The sequence below is a fragment of the Euphorbia lathyris genome, chromosome 2 (assembly GCF_963576675.1).
Source record: "Euphorbia lathyris chromosome 2, ddEupLath1.1, whole genome shotgun sequence".
NCBI classification, from domain to species: domain Eukaryota; kingdom Viridiplantae; phylum Streptophyta; class Magnoliopsida; order Malpighiales; family Euphorbiaceae; genus Euphorbia; species Euphorbia lathyris.
Window position 1 is genome coordinate 22,858,265 of NC_088911.1, and position 26,271 is coordinate 22,884,535.

Sequence of the window (26,271 nt, forward strand, 5' to 3'; positions counted from 1 at the left end):
TTGCATCAAAACTAGATGATGCCCATAACTCATATTTATTGAGAAGGCAACATGAGGGGTAATTAGTATCGGTGGTTAAAAAAGTTTATAAAATATCTCCAAAAATATCATAAAAGTACAATTTATTTCAATAAAATTATTTAAGTTTGTTTTGGTCCCAATAAAGTCATTTTGGATGTTTTTCGATCATTTTTCTGCCAGAGTTAATTACGTGACATCTAATCACATGTCTTAACACCATGTGGCATAATAATAATAAAAAATCAACCACAAATTAACTCAAGTAAATACGGATTGTCAATTAAAATTTCAATCACAAATTCACACATATGTCATATCGTCCATTAAAATGTGTAGTTACATTTTTTTAATATGCCAAGTGCTGCTCACATAACGTTGAGATGTCATGTTAGTGATTTCGACGAAAAGATGACTGAAAAACGTCCAAAGTGCATTTATTGAGACAAAAATAAATTTAAATAATTTTATTTAGATAAATTAAACTTCTATGACCTTTTGAGAATATTGTCCAAACTTTAATGACTGCCGATACGAATTATTTGCGAGTGTTATTGATAGAATAAGTAACCTTACATAAGTTAGAATGGTATATCTTTGATCATCCCCCATGTTAATTTGAGAGTTTCTTAGCCAAAGTATTATGATATTTTGGATGTGTTCCGTGGTCTCTAGATTACTCTTACTAATAACTTTGAGTTTAATTAAAAATAAAAATATTTTCCCTAGAAAAATAAGAATTAAAATATTTTATAAGAATAAATGGTATATTTAGAAACATTTTTTTTATAATAATTCAATAGACATATAAATTTTAATTATTTTTGAACCGAATGTATAGCATGAAGGGAAATATAATTTATTTTTAAATGATTTATTTATTTTGATAGAAATGAAAAGAAAATCTTAGAAATTGATATAAATGCATTTAATTTCTTATGTAAAATTGGGGCGGCGTATCTAATACGTAGAGTCAAACACAGCAGAAAGAGAGACCAACAAATACAAGAAAATATTGGTTTTGATAAGGTCATCTCTCCACTGCTGCACCTCCTACAAACTTCCAATTCTTCTCTCTGCCCGTTTGGCGATAAGCAAACAGGTTATCCCCAAATTACACATTTTTCGCTTTATCTAATCCTCCGACTCGTATCTGTCACTACGCCTTCCATTCAATTGCTGTAGGTAGCTGCATTTCAAATTGTTTTCATACTCTCCAAGTGATATTGAGGGTTTAGGGTTTTATAATTGATGCATTTTCATTCATTCGATTTTTAATCCCTGCACTTCGTCTCCAGAATTGCTTTGTTATGTGCAATATCTCGTAATGTGTTTTTAAGGATTCAGTGTTTCCTTGCAGTCATTAATTAATGGGTTCTGTAATTCGTGAATGGGCTGGCTTTCAACAGTTTCCCGCGGCCACACAGGGGAAACTCGTGGAGTTATTCGGAAAGTTAAAGGAGGAGGTATCTAAGTTAAAATTTCTTCTTTGGTTTTAGATTGTTGAGATATTCGTGTGGTTTACAAATTACAATTATCTGTATGCTCTGACTATAATTTATTGCAGGGTGTAAGTACTTTGACCATTCTTGTTATGGGCAAAGGTGGAGTTGGTAAATCCTCGACTGTCAATTCTCTCATTGGGGAGCGAGTTGTTAATGTGAACTCCTTCTCGGTATGTGTTTTTGCACTTACCGGTTTCCTGTGGATTGGGATAGCAGTTATTAGGGCATTTTCTTTACATGGTTTGCCATTGCTTTAATGACGTTTTCTGAATTTTGCAGTCGGAGGTTTCGAGACCAGTAATGGTTTCACGGACCCGGGCTGGATTCACATTAAACATCATAGACACTCCAGGACTTGTGGAGGGTGGCTATGTCAGTTACCAAGCTTTGGAGTTGATTAAACGGTTTGTACTAATAATATGACTTGTTTCAAGATTATGTGACACCAGCCAAATCAGTAGCTTGGTGATTCTTTACACGTGGCTTTCTGCATTTTAGGATTAGGTTTTGGATGATTTCCTAAGTTTGACATTGTTGTGGATGGGATTTTATGCAGGTTTCTTTTGAATAAGAGTATAGATGTTTTGCTCTATGTTGACCGTTTGGATGCATATAGAGTAGATGACTTGGATAAGCAGATAATAAGTGCTATCTCTGACAGTTTTGGAAAAGAAATATGGCTTAAAAGTTTGCTTGTCCTCACTCATGCTCAGCTCTGCCCACCAGATGATATCAATTATGATGTTTTTTCGTCTAGAAGATCAGAGTCCATGTTAAAGACTATCTCTGCTGGATCGCGAATGAGGAAACGAGACTTTGAGGTCCACTCTTGTCCTTTATATGTTTCTTTAGATCCATCACTGGCATTCAAATGTATGCTAATTCGTTTTTAGTGAAAATGCATTATATGCCACAATATGTATGTTAGTTATTTCTTCAAATTACAGGTAATGGTGTTGATAGGTTATTTTGCATTCCATCTGTGGTAGCTTCCTAGATAGTTTCTCCGCACCAACTTATACACTTGCACACTTATCTGTGCACACATTAGGTTCAAAGAAGAATGAGGTCTTATCACATAATATACAAGTATGGGATGCAGAACAACTGATTTAATTTCTTCATTTGTAGGAGAAAATAATCCTTCATTGCTAATTTGCTACTATATATTATCTAGTTAATTAACAAGTGGTTTTATGCTTATGTTTCACCCTGTAAGAAACTCGAAGATGAGTATGAAACCGTTTTTTATATAGAGTATGAAACCTTGATTATAGTGAAAGAGAATGCATGACTTCCATGACTGAGAAAGGTAAGTGTATTTGTTATCTTCATTTCAAGCTTTTACTAGAAAACAAGGTAATTTTTTTTTACTATGTATCTTTGCATATCTTTCTTTTTTAGACAGAATGTTTTGAATGGAAATGATAGAAAATGCATCAGAGAGATGAATATAAGAAAGAGTAGAATAGAATGAAGCGTTAGAAGTGAGGAATACATTGTTATAAATGAGCAATGAAATAGTAGTAGTTTGATACTGAAAAGGAAATTACATCAAAATGGAAATACCCATCCACGGGGACGCAACCCCCAAATCTGAATAGCTAATATGCTAAGCTGACGCCACATACTCCGCACAAGTCTTATTTAATAACCTACTAACACTAGCAGAAAAACACACACACACACAGTTACACACGTCATACACTCTACAGGGAACTTCCAGACCCTAGGCTTGTTAATCCTGCCTTCCTCTGTTTCTTTGCTAACAGGAAATTTGGTTTTTTTATATGGTAGTGCCTCATAAACATTTGTTGTTCACTGTGTTATTCGCTATCTAGGACTCTTGCTTCTTGAAAGGGATAAGGTGCAAAAATACCCCTAACGTTTACAACCCTGAGCAATTTTACCCCTAACATTGACAAGTTGGCTCAATTTGAGAAATAATTCATCTAACTTTCTTCTCGGTCATGAATCTTGACATCTACACTTCACATGTGCATTATTTTTATTACTCATTAGCAACAGATCACAAACATATGATTAGACGTGAAAAAAATCATAGTTATTAAAGGCGCGCCTAAGGCGCTTATGGCGCATGGCGCACCAGGCGCAGGCCTTGGCGCCATGGCAGCCCCATGGCGAGGCGCAATCGCCATGGCGCGCGCCTGGTGCGCCATTTTGCGCCAAAGGCGCACCAAGGCGCGCCTTGGCAATTAGAGGCAGTTATGGGCAGTTTTTTGGTAGTTACTTTATATATCTGGAATGGAACACATGTTATATTAACAAAAAGTGTTAAAAAGGAGAGAGATTATAGGTTTTAAACTAAGTAGAAGACGAAGAGACTCTTTGAAGAGGAAGAGACAGAGTCATTAAAAGAGGAAGAAGTTTAGTAGAAAGAAAACACATCAAACGGATTCAAACAACAGAAACAAAGAAGCTAAAGGGAATTCAACTTCAACAGTTTGATGATCAATAGTTTGATGATGCCTTAGACGAGGAGTGTGATAGTGATGATGAGGAGTGATGGATTTGGAGAGTTTTGATTAGGAGTAGAACTTAGAAATTAGTATTCAACTTTAAAGTTTTTCTACTATGGGGTTTATTTTGCATTTTAAAATTTATTTATGCTTAAAATATTTTCATGATTTAGTTTTATGTTAGTTTTATATTTTTATATTTTTTATTTTTTTAAGTGCGCCTTGTCTCGCTATGGCGCGCGCCATCGCCATGCGCCATGCGCCATGGCTCCAGGACCCCTTGCGCCTTAGTGCGCCATGCGCCTTTAATAACTATGAAAAAAATATAGTCTTTTGTACGAGTTAGATAAAAAAAATCAAATATTTCACCGAATTTATAAATATTGATCTCCAATTCTATTATTAAATCACAAAAAATATGAAATATTTTTTTTAGAACAAACTTAAATGCAATTGGTGCATAATAAGGCACAAAATATCTGTGTTTTATAATAATGTTTGAAATTGACCCAACTTGTTAGGGGTAAAATTGCTCTTGGTTGCCAACATTGGGGTAAATTGAACCGTTTTTCAGACACCAGGGGTAAAAGTGCTCATGGCTGTAGTGTTAGAGGTATTTTTGCACCTTATCCCTTCTTGAAAAGATGTCAATGATTATTGAAATTCACCTTTTTTTTTATGGAATAACTAGAATGATGAAAGTAGTCATCAAGCTCCGTTCAGTATTTATCAAGGTTCTGATTTATCTTTAACTTGTTTATCAAACTGATTACTTTGTTCAAAACGAGTTCAAATTTGGTGTCTTGGATTTTTAAATGCTTCATTGGGCTTAGAGAATTCATATAATATTCAAGCTAAATACATGTTCTAGATGGAAGGGGGAGCATCAGATTCAAGGCAATAGTTGTTTAATGAAATGAGGTAATTTCATTATCCTGGGACATTAAGCAACCTGAATCTAGGAGGGTGAGGTTACTTAAACTGGCCATAAGACACATGCTAAAAGTTTCATTGACATTATTAAAGGGCGGCCCGGTGCACTACGTGTCCCCGCTGAGCGAGGGTCCGGGGAGGGGTCCCACCACAAGGGTGTACTGGGAGCAAGCCTTCCCCTACCAATTTATTTGGCAAGAGGCCGCTCCTAAGACTTGAACCCGTGACCTCTGGGTCACACGACAACAACGTTTACCGTTGCGCCAAGGCTCGCCCTCATTTCATTGACATTATTAGTACAAAGAAATTATTATCATGGTAATCTTTGAGATGTCTGCACTATAAAATTTAGACAAGCTCAAGAGTAGTTTCAAACTGCATTTTGGAGAAGTATATATATATTTCAGAAGTAATTGTGAAGACACAGCTCTATCTGCTCCTATGAGTTGGATGGACGAACGAACCTTATGCTTTTAATATGAGGGGATGTATGTTAGAGCTCTCTGGTGACATTGGCTTTTGGAGGAAGGTCTCGTGTGTGTCAATACATCATTTGTGCCTCTCATAGTTATTAAAGGCGCAAGGGGGGTCCTGGAGCCTTGGTGCAAGGCGCAACTTAAGGCGCGCGCCTTAGCGACTCGAGGCGCACCAAACAACAACAACAAAGCTTTAGTCCCGAAATGATTCGGGGTCGACTCGAGGAGCACCAAACAAAAAAAATCATAAATTCATAATACTAGTCACAAATAATCACAAATAATCAAATACCAACAACAAAACCATAAAATGCATGAGTTAAGTTCTAGTTAACTACTAAGGCATGATCATTAACTCATAATTCCGACTTAAAAGTTAAAACTAAAGAAAACACTAATAGTCTTGACTCTAGAAAACAACTAATCTTTAACTTCCTAGTCTTCCTTCCTAATCTTTATCGGAACCATAATCATCACCATCATCATCATCACTTCCATCATCATATGCTTCTTGAATAAGGTTCTCAATCTCATCATCATTGTCACCTTCCTCATCAATGTACTCATCATCTACAAAGTCAGGTTCATCATCTATAAGATGCATTTTACCCTTATCTTTCGCCTTAGCCTTAGACCTAACACTTGAACTAGATGCATTTGCAACATTTTTTCCTTACTCCTCTAGTTTGATAAGCACTTTCATGAGCTCCAATAGCCCTACTAACATTAGCCCATCTCAATTCCTCATAGATGGAAGATGGAAGCACCGTTGATGGAGGGAGGAGAGCAAAATGTCTGCTGCGATATGTTTAGTAAAAACTTGCGATCTTTGTTTGTCTGCTTTTCTTTTATTTTCTGAACTTAAAAAACCCTAAAATACCCTCAAAACCCTAAAATACCCTCATCTCAACCCTAAAATACCCTAAGGTAGCCGAGGCGCGCGCCCGACTGACCGCGCCCGCCTTTGGGCTCCAGAGGCGCCAAGGCTGGAGCCTTAGCCGAGGCGCGCCTTGGCGCGCGCCTGACTGACCGCGCCCGCCTTTGGGCTCCAGAGACGCTTAGGCTGGAGCCTTAGCCGTGGCGCGCCTTTAATAACTATGGTGCCTCTGATTATCTTAATGATGATTGATTGGTTGGAATACACAATAGAGGAAAAGATTCCAAAAAAAACATTAATACCTTGGATGAAGTTGGTAGGAAGGAGAGCTGCATACTGGTCATTAACATACTGCAGACAATCTTGCCCTTTCATCTTCTGTGATGGATATTAATAGCAATTATGAGATATTAAATTCAGATGTTTCTTACTTGGTGTAAATATCTTCACCTGATCATCCACACTGCAGAAAGTAGTGCAGAACATAGCAATAAAAACTCCAATTTCTTAACACTTGTTACACATGATTTTATCTACTATTTTGAGATTTGTTTTTCTGATTTCTCTTAAAATCCCCATTTTAAGTAGTGCATTACACATTGTAATGGCAATGGGTACTGTACCCGGCACTACCCGACCCTAATAGACTACCCGTACCTGTATAAAAAGGTATGGGAATACCCCCAGGATACCTGGTACCCGTTATAAATCTTTTATATATTAAAAAATATTATTATTTTTTAGATATGTGGGATTCAAACCCCAATCTTTTATTTGTCAATCATTGAGTGATACCATTACGCTACTTTATTCTTATTGATTAAGGTTCAATTTGTTCAATTTTTAGATGAATGATTTATTAAAGGGTAAATTTCAAATAAAACCCGTGTGGTTTCACTAATTTCAGATAAAGGACTGTGGTTTACTTTTTGTCAAAACAAGGATTGAGGTTTCAAACTTGGATTAATGCTATTAAAACCATCTTTAACGACCTGAAAATGAAAATTTTCAAGAATTAAAGTTGTTTAATGTCATATTTTCTATGGAACTACATTTTCGATTTTCGAAAATCATCTTTTTTGGAACTTTCTCTCTCTAAACATTAACTTTCTCTCTCTTTACCAAACATCATCTAAACAATCTCAAAATAAAAAAGTTGAAGAATTAAAGTTGCTTAGAATATTAGTAGTTCTTAAAATATGTCATTTTTGAAGTCGTCAAAGGTGATTTTAATAGTATCAATCGAAAAAGTCCTTATTTTGTTAAAGTTGAAAACCTCAATCCTCGTTTTGACAAAAAGTAAACCACAGTCCTTTATCTGAAAATTAGTGAAACCATAGGGGTTTTATTTGAACTTTACCCAATTTTTAGATGAATGATTTATTAAATTTATAATATTTTCTATTTTATGTATTGATTCTTAACGGGTAAGGGTACCCGCACATTAAATGGGACGGGTATGGGATGCAAAAAGTATACCCGTTAGGGTAATGGGACGGGTACGGTTAATTAAAAAATAAACGGATAAAGGTTTGGGATTGACACTACCCGTGGGTACCCTACCCGTTGCCATCCCTTACACTAGTTGTTGTAGAAAGATTTTACTGATTTGCTTTATTTGTTGTATGTCAAATGATTTTGCAAGTTTGAGATGGCTATTTAACATGTGGTGGTCGAGTTTTCTTGAATTTATATTCTTCATACAATCTTTCGAGTAGTTTCAAATTGACTTTTGCTCATCTCATTCTCTGTTTTTTCTGCTTTTGGTCTTAGTAGTATTTTCACACTTCATGAATTGTTTAAAGCTTTGCTGTGATCTACTAAATGCATGAGTGAAGTCTTTTGATTCACATTTGAAAGGGAGAATTGATTTTGTGGTTCTGTAAATAAAAAATATAGTCTGGTTGGAAGTGGATTGTCTGAACTGATTGGTTCTTTTTACTCTTGACAAGTTGACAATGAACCTTAAGGATAAAAACTAATTTGCATGTCCTGTATTGAGTTCTAAAATAAGGACAATAGTTAGTTAATGAAAATAAGGAAGTCCACTTGTGCTTAGCCTGTAAATATTCCTTAGATATTGTGGTTGAAGGGCCTTACTGTCTCATGTTTGGGTTTTTGTAATCTGATTTAAATCTTTTAGTAAAATGCATCTTTGATGAAATATGGATCTTTGCTGATAAGATAGTATGTGGTTATTTGGGGTAGCTGATACATGAAGCAAAAACCCTGCTTATTTTATGCTTCTGTATAATTGGTAGCTTGTTTGAAAGTCCTTAATATGCCATATGAATCACTCTTCTGTTCTTTTATTCATTTCTTTTATCTTGCTTTTGATGCTTCTAGGAATCTTCCATTCCAGTTGGCTTGGTTGAGAACAGTGGGAGATGCAATAAGAATGATACTGATGAAAAGGTTTGGTCTCTATGCTGAATTGTGGACATTTATTTAAATTATGTGCAAGCATAGTCATTTGTACGAGTCTTGTATTGGTTTGAGATGTTCATGCATTCAAATGAGTAAATTTTTTGTAACTATATCGTTACATTTTAAATTATAGATTCTCCCAAATGGCAAGGCCTGGATTCCAACTCTGGTAACAGAAATAATTGCAGTTGCTACAAATGGGCACAAGTCTATCGTTGTTGATAAGAAGTTGATAGATGGATCCGAGTCAAATGACAGGGGGAAAGTATTGATCCCTCTCATCCTTGGGGTCCAGGTAAAACCTTCTTGGATTTCATGGCTGTTGTGTTTTATTTTATTGGAAAGAAGAGCATATTATCATTTGTGTTATGGGTAATGTTGCAGTGGATTATTGTAAAATGGATTCAAATAGCAATTAAAGCTGATATTGCAAAAGGAGACAAGGGTTTGTGAGTGATGCTCGCTTATAGCCATGGCTTTTACCCCTCCCGTTCTCTCTTTCCAGCTCTCCATCGCTTTCTAATTTTGGTAGTCTCTTCTTGAGAGTTTAATCGTATCAATGTTTTGCGTGTTAGTGACAGAATACTAGATAAAACTGATTATTTTCCCTTAAGTTGAGTGGAGTTTATTTTTTGTTGTCTTGGAGCTTGATCTAATTTCCTTTTGTTTGCTGTTAAATTTTTGTATTAATATCATACAAGATTTTGCAAGACTCCTTTAGATAAGCTTGGAGACATAAATTACACAAACTCTCACAAGTCACAAGCAGAGAAATACAAAGCTAAGGCAGGCACAAATGATTGCTTTTTATGTGGTAATGCTCTTCCCAATGAACTTGTTTTAGTTTTAGCATCTTGATTCCTGTATGGAACTCATAGAGGTTAGTGTGGATAAGTTTGAATAATGTTCATCTCTTGCTCTCTACCAATCTTTTACATGCTAGTATAAAATTATTCCGCCGACTTAAGCATACTAAAGAAGAAAGAAAAAGAAGCAAATTCCTCCATATATGGTGGACCCTGCATAAGCTGCTCCAAAATTTCCTGGATGATTATTTAAAGTTTTGAAATTGCGAGTATGGGTCCTTTTACCTATAGGCATGGTAGCGTGCAGTTTGCTTTCTTTCTGCGGAGATTGCTCGAAATTTATACCTGGAAGATTGAGGAAGAGAGAAACCAAAGGGAGAAGTGGGGGGACCAATGTAGAAATAATAATAAGAAATGCTTATTTATGGGTCACGATAGCATATATGAATGATTAATAAGCACACACATCACAGGCAGCAACCATCATTACAGACACCACAATCATGATAACTGTCATTATTGTATGTTATTAGCTATGCTCCCCTTTGATGCTCATTTTTTTCTTTTACTTTCTTGGGTATTTTATTCTATGTAGATATACCCTAACGAAAGGATAAAATGGAATAATAAAATGAAAGTCATAGAGTAGAGATCATTTAATTTTTTTAGGGGCATATCTACATTTCCCCCAAAAACATAAAAGGCAAATTTAGATTTTATCCCTATAAAATAAGGAATTTTAGAATTAATCAAATATAAAATTACCCAAGAAAAGAAAAAAATGATTATTACATTTGATCATATACTCTCTAGCCTATGATTATTTCATAGGTCAAGATAGAGATAAATATTACAAAAGGGGAAAAGACCAATATTTGCATTTTCCCCAGAATCACTTTGTATTGATATAAAAAAATCTAAAAATGTATACATGTGGGATTATTTTAGAGTCAATAGTGCTTTAAAACAATGAAAGAGGAATAAACATCTTAAAGGGACATAAAAAAAAAAAAAAAAAAACTTTTAGTGGTCTCAAAAGTCAAAACAGTGAAAGGTAGAATAAACATCTTAAAGAGAACAAATGTTTTCACATATATTTGTAAGTAAGAAATGCAAAAAAAAAAAATCTATGCAAAATTGGTTAATACTGTGTTGTTGTTGACGATCAATACATTATTAAGTCTTGGCAAAAGTTAATTATTCAATTTTTTATATTAGTAAAATTAATATCGTTAAATTATTAAATATTAATAATGTTAATTGAATGTGTAAAGCAAATGTGCCCGCTATCCTCACTTCCTTTAAAAACAAAGTAAATTTACTTTGTTTCAATAACGAATAGTATTATGACATGTGTCAAATTAATTTAAAATAAATTATATTATATTAAAAGTTGACCTGCTATTACAGGTTACCACTAAATAGGGAAAATTAAAGTTACACAAGGTAGAATATAATTCTATCCACTAGACTACTTTACGGAAATTGACACTACTTTACGGAAAATCTAAAAAACCTTTACAAATTTCCGTAACATTTCTATAATTTTCCGTAAATTAATTATTTTTTGTTAAATTATTAATAAAAAAATAATTTTAATTATATCCACTAAACCACTTTACGAAAATTAACATTACTTTACGGAAAATCTAAAAAACCTTTACAAATTTCCGTAACATTTCTATAATTTTTCGTAAATTAATTATTTTTTGTTAAATTATTAATAAAAAATAATTTTAATTCTATCCACCAAACCACTTTACGAAAATTAACACTACTTTACGGAAAATCTATAAAACCTTTACAAATTTCCGTAACATTTGTATAATTTTACGTAAATTAATTATTTTTTGTTTAAAAAAAATTGTAATTATATCCACCAAACCACTTTACGAAAATTAACACTACTTTACGGAAAATCTATAAAACCTTTACAAATTTCCGTAACATTTGTATAATTCTATAAAAATTAATTATTTTTAGTAAATTATTAATAAAAAATAATTTTAATTCTATCCACCAAACAACTTTACATAAATTGACACTACTTTACGGAACATCTATAAAACATTTACAAATTTCGGTAACATTTTTATAATTTTACGTAAATTAATTATTTTTTGTTAAATTATTAATAAAAAAATAATTTTAATTCTATCCACCAAACCACTTTACGAAAATTGACATTACTTTACGGAAAATCTATAAAACATTTACAAATTTTCGTAACATTTCTACAATTTAACGTAAATTAATTATTTTTTGTTAAATTATTAATAAAAAAATAATTTTAATTCTATCCACCAAACCACTTTACGAAAATTGACACTACTTTACGGAAAATCTATAAAACCTTAACAAATTTCTGTGACATTTCTACAATTTTACGTAAATTAATTATTTTTTGTTAAATTATTAATAAAAAATAATTTTAATTCTATCCACCAAACCACTTTACGTAAATTGACACTACTTTACCGAAAATCTATAAAACCTTTACAAATTTCCATAAAATTTGTATAATTTTACGTAAAATAATTATTTTTGGTAAATTATTAATAAAAAATAATTTTAAGTCTATCCACCAAACCATTTACGTAAATTGACACTACTTTACGAAAAATCTATAAAACCTTTATAAATTTCTGTTACATTTCTATAATTTTACGAAAATTAATTATTTTTTGTTAAATTATTAATCAAAAATAATTTTAATTCTATCCACCAAACCACTTTACGAAAATTGACGCTACTTTACGGAAAATCTATAAAACCTTTACAAATTTCTGTAACATTAGTACAATTTTACGTAAAGCAATTATTTTTCTGTAAAATATTAATAAAAATAATTTTAATTCTATCCACTAAACTATTTTAAGTAATTACAATACTTGACGTAAAATCCATAAAATCTTTACAAATTTCCATAACATTTGAACAATTTTACGCAAATTAATTTTTTGGGAGGTTTTTTTGCGCTTTAGTTAATGTATCAGTAGATTAGTTAGATGTAGTAACCGATATTTTGAAATCTTTTATTTCTGATGTAATATTATGTTGAATGTTTTTTAGGGTTTATGAGTTATTTGTTCTAAATAAGCAACTTGAGGAGTTATTTATTCCACTTGAGCAATTTGATGAGTTATTTGTTTAAAATAGGATTAAGGTGCAAAAATACCCCTAACGTTTTAGGCCAGGATCAATTTTACCCCTAACGTCTAAAATGGTGCAATTTTACCCTTAACATTGGAAGCCAGGAGCAATTTTACCCCTAACGTTGATAAATTGGTTCAATTTGAGAAATAATTGATCAAACTGTCTTCTCGGTCATGAATTTTATCATTTACATTTCACATGTGCATCATTTTATTAGTAACAGATCGCAAGCATATGTTGGGATGTAAAAAAAATAAAAAAATATACTGTCTTTTTGTACGAACTAGACAAGAAAAAATCAAAAAAATCACCGAATTTATAAATATTAATCTCCAATTCTATTATTAAATTATAAAAAATATGAAATCTCTTTTTTAAAAACGAATTGTCATACAATTGGTGCAGAATAAGAAACAAAAATATATGTGTTTTATAATAGTGTCTGAAATTAATCCAATTTATTAACATTAGGGGTAAAATTGCTCCTGGCTTCTAACGATAGGGGTAAAATTGTACCATTTTAGACGTTAGGGGGTAAAATTGCTCCTAATCTAAAAAGTTAGGGGTATTTTTGCACCTTAACCCTTTAAAATAAGCAAGGTGGGGGATAAATTATCACAAATCTAAATTCGGGGGTCAGTTACGTAAAATTATAAAAATGTTACGGAAATTTGTAAATGTTTTATAGATTTTCCGTAAAGTAGTGTTAATTTACGTAAAGTTGTTTGGTGGATAGAATTAAAATTATTTTTTATTAATAATTTACCAAAAAATAATTAATTTACGTAAAATTATAGAAATGTTACGGAAATTTGTAAAGGTTTTATAGATTTTCCGTAAAGTAGTGTCAATTTACGTAAATGGTTTGGTGGATAGAATTAAAATTATTTTTTTTATTAATAATTTACCAAAAATAATTATTTTACGTAAAATTATACAAATATTACGGAAATTTGTAAAGGTTGTATAGATTTTCGGTAAAGTAGTGTCAATTTACGTAAAGTGGTTTGGTGGATATAATTAAAATTATTTTTTTAATAATTTAACAAAAATAATTAATTTATGTAAAATTATACAAATGTTACGGAAATTTGTAAAGGTTTTATAGATTTTTCGTAAAGTAGTGTTAATTTTCGTAAAGTGGTTTGGTGGATAGAATTAAAATTATTTTTTATTAATAATTTAACAAAAAAATAATTAATTTACGTAAAATTATAGAAATGTTACGGAAATTTGTAAAGGTTTTATAGATTTTCCGTAAAGTAGTATCAATTTTCGTAAAGTGGTTTGGTGGATAGAATTAAAATTATTTTTTTATTAATAATTTAACAAAAAAATAATTAATTTACAAAAAATTATAGAAATGTTACGGAAATTTGTAAATGTTTTATAGATTTTTCGTAAAGTAGTGTCAATTTAGGTAAAGTTGTTTGGTGAATAGAATTAAAATTATTTTTTATTAATAATTTATCAAAAATAATTAATTTCCGTAGAATTATAGAAATGTTACGAAAATTTGTAAAGGTTTTTTAGATTTTCCGTAAAGTGGTGTTAATTTTCGTAAAGTGATTTGATGGATATAATTAAAATTATTTTTTTATTAATAATTTAACAAAAAATAATTAATTTACGGAAAATTATAGAAATGTTACGAAAATTTGTAAAGGTTTTATAGATTTTCCATAAAGTAGTGTTAATTTTCGTAAAGTGGTTTGGTAGATATAATTAAAATTATTTTTTATTAATAATTTAATAAAAAAATAATTAATTTATGAAAAATTATAGAAATGTCACGAAAATTTGTAAAGGTTTTTTACTTAGGTATACTTTTTTGTCATTTTCTCTTATATAATAACCATTGTATAAAATAGTTAATTATAAATTAATAATTGAAAGCTCATTAGTCATTACGTATAAAAATGAATACACATCAGAAAACTTAGTCATTACATATAATAATCTCTTAAGAGACTCTTGATGAACTCTCTAAAAATAATATAAATAATTGACTCTTAGTGATTTAATAAAACTCCTTATATTCACTCCTTATTTATTATTTTATCATTAAAATTATTAATTGTTGTGATATTTACCAATAGTGAAAGGAGAAAGACTTCTCAATAATAAATTATTAATAAAAAATGAGTTAGGAGACACTAAGAGGTGGAGTGAGATTCTCTATTAATAGAGAAGATTGAGAGGCTCTTACGAGGTGTTTGTTAGAAGTGATATAGAAGGTGGGATAGGGATAAAAAAAACACGAGATAAGTTATCCTGTGCTTGTTTGGGAGATAGAAGAGTGAGACAGATGGGGGATAAGCCTTTTATCCCTCAAATCCTATACCCAGGAGGGAGGTGGGATAACCTCATGCGATTTTAATAGGATGGAAAAGTCCATATTATCCCTCAAATTAATGTTATGTAGTTTAAATAAGGTTAAAATAGTAAAGTGTATTATTTTATCACTGTCTCTATCCCACGTACCAAACATTGAATAGTAATTCTCGACTATCATATTTTTATCCATATCCCAACCATTTATCCTTATCCTTATCTCAACCATTATCATTATCTCTATCCCAATAGAATACTAAACGCCAGTAGTTAGTGATCTGAGGAGCCACTAAAAGGCTGTTGGTGATTTTTTATTCTCCCTCTTCAAATTTTAACTTAAGAGTCAATTTAGAAGGCTGTTGGATATGCCCTAACAACTTGAAATTGTAATTGGTTGTACTTAATTTCTTTATAATGAGCATAACGACGAAAATAAAAATAGAAAGAAAGAGCTGCTAAAACCCAACGCACCGAAAAGTAGAAACTAATCAATCATTACTAACAGCAAATAGAGATTACAAATTTACAACGCCATGGATAAAAGTAAAATCAAAGCTAATAATGATCTTTTGATACCCAATCCCATGCGCCATTTTTCATTTTAAACTTTAGACCGTTGCATAAGCTATAAAACCAGGCTTCTTCTTTCCAACTCTACTCCAATTGAAAAAATCATCACAAAATGGGTACTAATTTGAAGAAAGCTCTTGTCTCTTTTCTTGTTCCCCTTCCTTCAATTATCTTCTATCTATCCCTCCTTAACCACTATCATACTAGTCTTAGCAATGCCTCCACTACTGCCTCCCCTTTTTGGGCATGGTGCTTTGATCATCCCCTTCTATTGGCTAACATTCTCTTCTTCGTCAATGTCAATATCGTTTTCTGGATCATCAGTCACATTCAATCAAGCCATTGGGTACGTATTTACTTGCTTCAATTTCTTAATTGAAAAAGAAAATTATACTCGATTTAATTGTGTAATTTGTTTGTTGTAGATGATAGATCTGTACTGGACTGTGATACCGGTAATGTTTGTTTACTACTATGCAACTTATCCTTTTGCCGATTATAACTGGTGGAGGTCGAGAATTGTGATAGCGTTAACATGGGTGTGGAGTTTGAGGCTTACTCATAACTACTTTAGACGGGAAAAATGGCAGTGGGGAGCTAGAGAGGACTGGAGGTTTACTGATATGCGTGGGCAATATGGCAAGCACTGGTGGTGGATCTCCTTTTTCTCTGTCTACGTCTCGCAGCAGGTAATTTTGCCTCTGTTTTTGTATCCATTGGTAGGTAGATCATCGCCGTTATTTGTTTGTAAGTGGTCGAATTTAATTCGACATAGCTGTTTGATGAATTGCCGCAGAGAGCTTCCACGGATACATTGCTTAATACATAACTATCCCCTATATTTGTACATAAAATTGAATTGTACCTTATACTTTGAAAACATCTATTGGACTTGTTTAAAGGCACCTATTAACTCTTTAAGATACTTGTGGCAGAACAAGTGGAGATTTTGGACAAATTAAAGTGCCCTATCGTAAGCAAGTTTAGGGGTAAAAAAATCACCGTAAGCAAGTTTAGTGAGTTAATAAGCAAGTTAAAGTGATTAAATTGTTTAGAACCATATTTCCTATGGAAGCACCATTTTTCGATTTTCTTGATCACCATTTTGGGAATTTTCTCTCTTCTAAACAACCACTTCTATCTGCTAATCATACAACACCTAAATAATTTCGAAATCAAAAAGTTCAAGAATTAAAGTTAGTTAGAATTGCATCTCCTCCATAATGGAGGGTTACTTGATATTAGAGTTGTTATCTTGATGAATGTTTAATGGATCATTATGTTGTAAGTGTAAAGTTCACGAGTGATAATGTTTAGTTTTGAAATTTAGGGACAAAATTGAGAGACCATGGATGTAATTCACCCGATTTTATAATGAATTGGGCGCAAATATTTTATGCAAACAAGCTTGGTTAGCATATTTTCTTATTTGGTGTCCCATAAATTTGCAGGTTTTTCTAATTGGAGTATGCCTACCATTCTACGCTGTTCACTTGGTTGATAAGCCATTGAACATCTGGGATTTTGTTGCAATAGCTATCTGCTTAAGTGGTGTTGTGACAGCATACTTTGCCGATACACAGCTCCATGAATTTGTAACAAGAAACGAGAAACTTAAAGAGCTTGGAAAGCCATTGGTGCCCAATCTTGACAGAGGATTGTGGTGTTATTCAAGGCATCCTAACTACTTTGGAGAACAATTATGGTGGTGGGGACTGGCTCTATTTTCTCTGAATCTCGGACAAGGATGGGCTTGTATAGGTGCTCTTGTTAATAGTCTATGTTTAGCATATGTTACTGTGCTTGTAGAACAGAGGATGCTGAAACAAGAGTACAGAGCTGATGCATATAGGCTTTATCAGAGAACTACTTCTGTGTGGATTCCTTGGTTCAACTCATCTTCTTTTTCCAACAAAGATAAGACCAACTGATCTTATATGCTTCCATTGTTATAATTTGTTGTTTTTTTTAATTTATTTGGTATTATGTGCTTTCTGTAGCTAAATGGACAATCTGAAATGGTATACATCCCTTTTTTTCTTTGGTTTCATTATAATTAAGTTTACTTTCTGTTTCGAATCTATTTAGAGTTGAGAGCTAGGACTTTTCTTGAATCTGCCTTTTCGGAGATACTTTGAAAAAAAAACAAAATGGAATATAGAAATGTGTCAATTTCCCAAATATTCATGATTCTCGTTTTGAGTCTTGAGTGCACCATGTAACTCAAATAATGAGGTTGTAGGTGTGGGGATGAAGGATATTTCGGGCTCGACTCGATATCAAAGCTCGTTGAGTTTAGAATTTTTAAGATTGACTCGAGCTTGACGCTCGACGTACCTATAATTTTTGGCTCGGTTCTAGCTCGAGGTAGTCTCGACTCGAGAAAAACTTACGAGCAGCTCGATTTTAATTTATTCAATCGCACCCGATTTAGTATTTTATTATCTTATTTCAGTATTCTATTGAAGGAAACCAAATTTAATTATAAAACAAATTTAACATACAATTGACAACAAATTTGAACAAACTTATAAAAAATTACAAAATTAGCCCAATTCGGAGATCAATTTACATATTTAGACCTATTACATAACTCATTACATATCTAGACTATTTTAATATGGACTTTCCCAAAATACCCTTCATATATATATATATCACAACTTAGTCATTTCTTCTTCCTTTTCCTTCTTTGGATTTGGTGGAGTAATCTCTCTAGTAATGATCCCTGGCATAAAGGAGTGGACAATGTACGTACACACCTTCATATCCGCCAAATATCCAAAACTCAGATTTCCTAAACATCAACATTTGATCTTTAGTTAACTTGGTCTCTACTTTCTTCATTACATCCCAGTCAGCCCTCACTGTTATTAATGCCTTTGCATTCAATCTAAAAACGTAATTGAATTTGATACCTTTCACACTATCGTCAGAAGCTACTCTCTTCCTCTTCTTTGAGTCCTTCTTAGCATCATCAACCTTGACAAAAATGGAACTAATTTTAGGAAAACAATTAAAGAAAACCACTTTGCAGATCGTATGGGACACTTCTTAGTTCACAGTTGAGTGAAACTGCGAAGCAAGAGTAAAACGACAACTCCGCAGTTCACTTAACAGCTTTGCAGTTTGTGAAACCGCGAAGAGGAAAAACCAACTTTGCAGTCATGAACTTGTCCCGTGGTTGAAGTAATCTGCGATGATTTTGCTTCGCAGTTTGCGACAACTGTGGACCAATCTCATAACCGTGAAGTTGTTTTCTGGCGAAATAACACTCCTTATACAAATATAGGGTCATTTCTCAATACATTATGCAAAATATACCTAAAAAGTAACTTCCATGCGAGACATAGTACCAAAAAACGATAAAACACCATAAATCCTAAACCAAAATCGCAAAAAACTTCTAATCCTAGAACAAAATCGCAAATAACTGTTAGGTATTTTCCTTCTTTCCAATCTTTGCCATTAAAATCGCCAAAGAAACACTGAGGAATCGTCAATGAATTCGCTAAGTTGTTATATATATGTGAAGGATATTTTGGAAAAGTCCATATTGAAATAGTTTATATATGTAAAGGGTGGTGCAATGAGTCCAAATATATAAATGAGACTCCGAATTATGCCAGTCTTATAATTAAAAAAATTAATTGAATCTACTCGTGAGATTTCAAGTCAAATCTAAGGAAATTCAGTTTGGTTTGTGAATGTCTCGAATCGAGCTGAGTTCAAACAATTTGCGAATCAAGCCGACTCATTGAGCCCCCTAGCCTAAATCAGAGACACTGGGAAGGACCAGGAAAATGAGAAGGATGGAAATGCCATGGACTATAGGCTACTATACAGCAATTAAATCAAAATACCTTGTTGCTACTGGCTGTCTCATCCATATTCTACACGAATCTGCTTCTAACTTTTGTGGATTACTATTAATCAATACATAATAATTATTTTGATTTTGTTGGATTGAGTCCGCGATCAGCATAAAAGATGGGGTTTTAATTCCAAAAAGATAGAAAAATAGGTTTCATTTCCGAATCGCAGAAAAGATAGGTTTTGGTCCAGAAAATATGCCGAATCGCACTTTTATCTTTTACTTTTTTTACTTTTTTTTATCACATAAACCAACATTAACAAAAAAAAAAAGTTTTAAATATAAAACTCGTTTAATAAAACGTTAATTTAATTTATTTCATACACATTTCAAATTTATATTTGTAACAGTTTAAAAGTATTTTTTTAATATGTTTGATTCATTTATAATGAAATTATAAGAACTTTATTTTAAACTATATAAAGATATAATTTTGGATGCGGATAAATTGGGTGTTTATTAAAAATTTCATACGGATAAAAACATAAATGATCAGAAAGTTAGATGAAAGACAGGCTTAATATCAAAATCAGCAGGAATTTTCACATGCACCTTATTGAGCAAGTAAATTTGCTCATTCATGGTTAGATATAGGCTTATTAAATCTAAGCCTTAAGATGCTTTGAATCTTCACCTTAGAATTTTAATAAGCCTAGATCTAACGGTGAATGAGCAAATTCCACATGCTCATTAAGGTGCATGTGATCAAGACTGCAAAATCAGAATCATGAAGTCTTTGTTTGTAGACTATTTTGGGCATAGGAAAATACCCCTTTTTTTTCATAATTTTATACAAATTACTGAATTTGAGGCTCATTTGATTTTTTTCTCAACTAATTTTTTCTTTTTTACATATTATAAATTCGAACTCAATTTTTCTAATCGAAACAACGTGAATCCCTGGACCACTCAAATTTTTTTTTTTTTGATAGCAAACCAGACTTGTATAACAACATCAGACATTTATATCAGTACAGATACAATTAGAGATAAAAGAAGGGAACTCAGACATGAAAATTTCCGGATGATCCAATGTTAAACCCCAAGCGGCAAGTTTATGTGCCGGGATGTTTGCTGTTCTTCGTTCATGGACAATCTTGAAACACTTAAAGCTGTTACTGATATCCAGGATCTTGCCCACCAACAGTCCTAACCAATTCGGCCCCTTAGACTTGGAGTCGACTAACCTGACTGCCTCTAATGAATCTGTTGCCACTATGACTGAATGGAATCCTGCATCCCTTGCGTGCTTCAGGCTAACAGCAATTGCCTGCAGTTCAGCATGGAGAGCGGACAGTGAAGAACCAAGGGGACCTCCACCAGATAACATTACCAACCCATCATGATTTCGGATAACGAAACCAAAAGCACTCCTAATATCGTTTGGAATGAAAGCAGCATCGGTATTCAATTTAAGTTCATTCATATCAGGAGGGCGCCATAGTGCAGTAGCGCTCTGCCAACTTTCCGTCCCACCATCCACATGGCATGGTGTTATATCAGTATCCCAAGATTTTGCCCCCGTCCCGCGGACTATTTCTTTTACAATTGTCATCCCTCGCACCGTACCAACTAGAGATTGTTTGTGAGCTACACGGTTTCTTTCAGACCAAATTAACCAAAGGGTGCAACACACAATTGAGAATTCCTGCCTAGTGGTCAAAGAGCTAATTAGCCATAGCCAGTCCAAACAACTCAATGCATCAGTCTTGTAGACCTTCAGCGGCAGCATAGCCAGTTTCCAATATTCCTTTGCAACCTTGCAATTCCTGAAGAGATGGATAACTGACTCCCCAGGCAGTCCACAAAGCCAGCAGTTATCAGATTTGCTGACCCCTTTTCTATATAGAACTGAATTGCAGGGAATGTAACCTTTACAGGCACTCCATACAAAGTGGATAATTTTTGGCGGCAAGTTTATGCTCCAAAGTATTTTCCAAAAGGAGGAAAAATCCTTAGAAGAAGACGCTTGTTCAGTCCAGCAGGGCAGCCCCGCAATTGCAATCCTGTACCCCGTTTTCACCGAGTACCTCCCAGATTTTGTATCCCGCCAATATAATCTATCCACCTCAGCCCCACGACTCAACGGTAGACGAAGTATAGCTGCTGCGTCTTCTGAGGCAAAGCACTGTTTGATTAAATTCGACTTCCACTGGAATTCAACATGATCTATCAGACACGATACCTTGCGAGAAGGCAGGTCATGGAATAAGGTTAGAGGTCTGTTGCAAGGAATTCCTTCAACCCATCTATGCTCAAAAATATCCACGCATTCACCATTGCCGATTCTCCACAGAGAACCCGCGAGCACGAGTTGTCGGGCTATCAGTAAGCTCCGCCACACTTGACTAGGACAGAACCCAATGTTAGCCTTCAGGAGCTCGTGTCGGGGGTGATATTTGAATTTAAAGACTTGGGCACACAATGAGCTAGGGTTCTCAATTAGCCTCCAAAGTTGTTTTGCAAGAATCGCCATATTGAAGGCTTGTAAATTCCGAAACCCCAGGCCCCCGCTGAACTTTGGCAAGCAAAGTTTATCCCATTTACTCCAATGGATCTTTCTCCTATGTGAGTCGTTGCTCCACCAGAACTTGGCAATTTGTTGTTGGAGATCATCACAAAATGTCTTCGGTAGCAAGAAACAACTCATGACATATACCGGGATCGCTTGTGCAATGGATTTTATTAGAACCTCCCGTCCCCCTCGAGAAAGAAGCTTCTCCTGCCAGCCCCTGATCCTTTTCATCAAACGCTCCTTGAGATATTTGAACATAATCTTCTTTGATCGTCCAAGCATCGCCGGGAGGCCTAAATACTTAGTGAATCTCTCGACTGCTTGAATATTAAGGATAGAGAGAATCCTTTCTCTACCCTCAGTGCTGACACCCCTACTGAATGTAGCCTCCGTCTTCTCAAGATTTATCTTCTGACCCGATACGGCTTCGTACAGGAGGAGAATTTGTTTGACCTTAGAGCACTCCGATGCCGTAGCTCTGAAGAATATAACAGAGTCATCCGCGAAAAATAGGTGAGAGATTGAGGGGCTGGATTTGTGTACCCGGATCCCATGTAGTTGCCTGTTCAGTTCAGCTTTCCTAATCAGTGTTGAGAGCCCTTCTGCACATATGATGAACAAATAGGGGGAAATTGGATCCCCTTGTCGGAGACCCCTAGTTGGCCGAATGAAGCCTTTTGAAACCCCATTTATAAGGAAAGAGAAGGTCGCTGAACTGACATATTGATGAATGAGAGAGCACCAATTTTCCGGGAACTTCATTACCCTCATCATATCAATTATGAAGCCCCATTCTACCCTATCATAGGCTTTGCTCATGTCTAACTTCAGCGCACAGATTCCTTTTTTCCCAGAAATCCTACGCTTCATGGAGTGAAACAATTCAAACGCAATTAAAGCATTGTCTGTGATTAAGCGCTCTGGTACAAATGCACTTTGAGAGGGGTTAATAATGGAGTGAAGGGTCGCTTTTAGCCTATTTGCGAGCGTCTTTGACACAAGTTTGTATACCACATTATACAGGCTAATAGGGCGTAGGTCCTTAAGATTACTTGGATTTTTAACCTTTGGGATAAGAGTGATGTATGTGTGTGGACCACTCAAATTAACTATGAAAACATTCACATTACTATTATCATGATAGTCCAAATAGAGCTGTCACTTTTGAGAAAAGAAAATAAAGGTATCGTGACAAATTATGGTACATAACAAAATGCCAGATGCTTTTTGGTTTTATAACGGTAAATCACCTTATTTTAGGCATATATAGTAACAATTAATGTTTCATAATTTACTGTTTTCCGTTAAGAACCATATTTGCAGATCTTCTTATGCACTTATTTGATTTTATGAGGTTATAATGAGTGAGGGGTCACAATTATTAGGTTGATGTTCTGTTCGTGTTGCTTGTTGCGTTAAATGTGACAATCTTAATCCAATTCAATCTAAAAACTTTTGAATCATAATCGATTAATCGGAGCCGTTTTAAATATATTTAGGGTCCTATATTAAACGAAAAAATTAGGATTTATTCATTAAAAAAATAATACTTTCATATAACAATAATGTTTCTATACAATGAAACATCAAAATACTTTAACTTGATTTTTGACATAATGAATATAATAAAAATAATCTAATTAGATATTGTATGATAGCAATAATAAAAAAATTAGGCCTCTTAACACCGTTAGAACGTTAATTTTCTGGATAAGTTAACATTCATTTCATTTTTCATATAATAAATAATAACAATAATTTAGTTATATTTGCATAATGAAAAAAAATGGACCCCTTTAAATTCAGGTCCTGTACGGGAGAGCTGTTTGTACTCCCTCATCCTACTCTCCTGGTTTTAACCTAATCGTATTAGTGAAATATTATTTATCACGTGTTGTAACTTAACGCCATTTGTAAATTTTGTATCATCCTATAAGAGCTTAAAACGCATGAAAACTGTCTCGCATATAGTTTAGAAGTAGTTTATAGTTGTTACTCAAACCAACCCTAAAGTATTCACCGCATAGATAATGTGTAGAACCGATTAGTTTAATACTTGTGGGTATAAATCTCGTGGATTCGATACATGGACTTAACCAGATTTATTACTTGATAACGACGAGGTACACTTATCCCTTAGTTGCAGTAGAGCTCGTCTCGAGTGTGTGATAACATAGCCATTGTCGGTTCTCTGCTCATCACACGCTGATGTAAAGAAAGAGAGTTTCGCCAACGATTGGCCTAATTAAGAGCGATGGGCTAGACAAAAAAGTGCTTTAATTCTTCGAAGGATGCTTGGCATTCATCTGTCCCTTGGAAGTCTTTTGTCCCCTTCAAACTTTTGTAGAATGACAAACATCTTTTTACCGAACAGGAAATGAACCTTCCTATCGCGTTGATCTTGTCGTTTAGCTTTTGAACATCATTGAGCTTCCATGGTGACTCTATGCAATGATGGTTGAATCTTATCAAGATTGGCCTCTACCCCTCTCTAAGAAATCATGAAACCCAAGAATTTTCTTGATTCTACACTGAACTTGTATTTTTTACGGTTTATCTTCGGATTCTATTGCTTGAGGGTATCATAGACAAGCCGGAGATCCTTAATATGCTCCTGCTTGGTGAGGCTTTTAATGATTAGATCGTCAACATATACCTCGACATTGTCTCCTATGAGGTCTTTGAAGATTTCATTCACGAGCCTTTGGTACGTCGCCCCTACATTTTTCAAACCGAAAGACATTGCATTATAACAGTAAGTACTTTCATGAGTGATAAAACTCGTCTTCTAAAGAGAGAAAATGAGGAAATCTTGTTATATAATATATTTTGTTAAATAAAGTTATGGCATATTTTGTTATATAATATTATTATTTAAAGGAACTTTTGTATTTGGAGAGAGAAAATGAGGAAATGGATTTGAGAAAAACACATAACAACATCAAAACAGAAAGAAAAAATAAAGAAAGTATGGTTTGATATAACAAAAACGCTTAATCTAACCTGTGCCATAAGGCACAGGTTTATCTACCATAAGGCACACGTGTAGCATATTAACTATGCTATGAAAAAAGAAAAAGTAAGATATAGGTATTAATTATGCTATTTCATAGGTATTAGTTACTTTTCTTTTTGGCAGTAAACCTCTAAAATTCCACCAATATATGTAGGGTAATTAATTTATTAGTCCCCATATTTTTAAAAAAATATACTGTTTAGTTCTTATATTTTCAAAAACATATTGTTTAGTCCTTGTATTTTCAAAACATACTGTTTAGTTTCTGTGTTTTAAAAAACATACTGTTTAGTCTTTGTATTTTCAAAAACACATGGTAACATACTATTTAGTCCTTTTATTTTCAAAACACACTATTTAGTTCATGTGTTTTAAAAAACACACTGTTTAGTCCTTGTATTTTCAAAAACACACGGTAAGGTTCCTAACCTTTTTCTCGATGAACTGTTTAGTCTTTCCGTCTATTTGTTAAATTTTTTACCGTTTAGGAAAACGGTAGGGACTAAACAGTTCACCAAGAAAAACGTTAAGGTCATCGTGAAAAATGTTAAGGACCTTACTGTGTGTTTTTAAAAATAAAGGGACTAAATAGTGTGTTTTTTAAAACACAAGAACTAAACAGTATATTTTGTCAAAATATAGGAACTAATAAAATAATTACCCATATATGCATGAGTTTTTTTTAAGTTTTAATAAGTGAGTTACTTATGTTTTATTAATTGCATATGATTATCTAGAAAAACTAAACATCTTTTGAACAAAAAAATATTAGTTATGTCTTATCCTATGCCTCATGGCATAGGTTAGCCGCACCGTAACATAAATGATAAAAAGGATTAGAGAGTCTTAGTAGTTAAGCTGTCAGTGAATGAGCAAATTCATTCGGTCATTCAGATCCAGACGAACGCTACTACTATGGTAGTAGTTCAACTAAACTGTCAGTGAAAATTACAAAGTGGTATTGAAACTGCAGTAAAACTGATAGAGAGAAGGACAAAACCAAAGTTGAAACCTTTTCATTGTTGTGTTGTGAGCATAGAGAATTTACTTCGATAGATGAAAAAAAGGGGGACCAAATAGAGACAGGACCAAAATCCATTCAATTAAAAAACAGAAAAATGGTCAAAATTAAATTTTATTTTTATTTATTTTGAAGTTCGAGTCTAGCGTCCGTGAATCAGGAGTATAAATGATTTTGCGTATGGAATGTGAATTTCTTATTTATTCTGATTATTGTCACGGATTTGGCAAACAATACTGAAATCAATAAATATGAAATACTAT

The 26,271-nt window shown here is 33.4% G+C and overlaps 2 protein-coding genes across 4 annotated transcripts; both read left to right on the forward strand.

The window, feature by feature from the left end:
• The first annotated feature begins 975 nt into the window (after positions 1 to 975).
• On the forward strand, positions 976 to 9,357 carry LOC136217292 (translocase of chloroplast 33, chloroplastic). Of its 3 annotated transcripts, none has more exons than XM_066003896.1 (8): positions 976 to 1,120; positions 1,379 to 1,484; positions 1,586 to 1,693; positions 1,803 to 1,927; positions 2,080 to 2,344; positions 8,636 to 8,704; positions 8,850 to 9,011; positions 9,101 to 9,357. In XM_066003896.1, the coding sequence occupies exons 2-8, from the start codon at positions 1,389 to 1,391 to the stop codon at positions 9,167 to 9,169; spliced, it is 894 nt and encodes a 297-aa protein (XP_065859968.1). In that variant the 5' UTR covers positions 976 to 1,120; positions 1,379 to 1,388; the 3' UTR covers positions 9,170 to 9,357. The 3 variants fall into 3 exon arrangements, with proteins under 3 accessions (XP_065859968.1, XP_065859970.1, XP_065859969.1); XM_066003898.1 differs by having other exon boundaries at positions 997 to 1,203; XM_066003897.1 differs by having other exon boundaries at positions 997 to 1,199.
• Positions 9,358 to 15,548: 6,191 nt separating this feature from the next.
• On the forward strand, positions 15,549 to 17,629 carry LOC136220256 (uncharacterized protein C594.04c). The gene is made up of 3 exons (XM_066008059.1): positions 15,549 to 15,928; positions 16,008 to 16,271; positions 17,034 to 17,629. Exons 1-3 carry the CDS (start codon positions 15,695 to 15,697, stop codon positions 17,511 to 17,513), a joined length of 978 nt encoding a protein of 325 aa, XP_065864131.1. The 5' UTR covers positions 15,549 to 15,694; the 3' UTR covers positions 17,514 to 17,629.
• Positions 17,630 to 26,271: the final 8,642 nt, after the last annotated feature.

What these genes read in the sequence shown, in the direction of transcription:
- LOC136217292 (XM_066003896.1), top strand. Translation starts at nt 1,389, where the DNA reads ATGGGTTCTGTAATTCGTGAATGGGCTGGCTTTCAACAGTTTCCCGCG. An exon ending in AGAATGATACTGATGAAAAG is followed by an intron (nt 8,705 to 8,849) that starts GTTTGGTCTCTA and finishes TTTAAATTATAG; the next exon opens with ATTCTCCCAAATGGCAAGGC. An exon ending in CTCTCATCCTTGGGGTCCAG is followed by an intron (nt 9,012 to 9,100) that starts GTAAAACCTTCT and finishes GTAATGTTGCAG; the next exon opens with TGGATTATTGTAAAATGGAT.
- LOC136220256 (XM_066008059.1), top strand. Translation starts at nt 15,695, where the DNA reads ATGGGTACTAATTTGAAGAAAGCTCTTGTCTCTTTTCTTGTTCCCCTT. An exon ending in ACATTCAATCAAGCCATTGG is followed by an intron (nt 15,929 to 16,007) that starts GTACGTATTTAC and finishes TGTTTGTTGTAG; the next exon opens with ATGATAGATCTGTACTGGAC. An exon ending in CTGTCTACGTCTCGCAGCAG is followed by an intron (nt 16,272 to 17,033) that starts GTAATTTTGCCT and finishes ATAAATTTGCAG; the next exon opens with GTTTTTCTAATTGGAGTATG.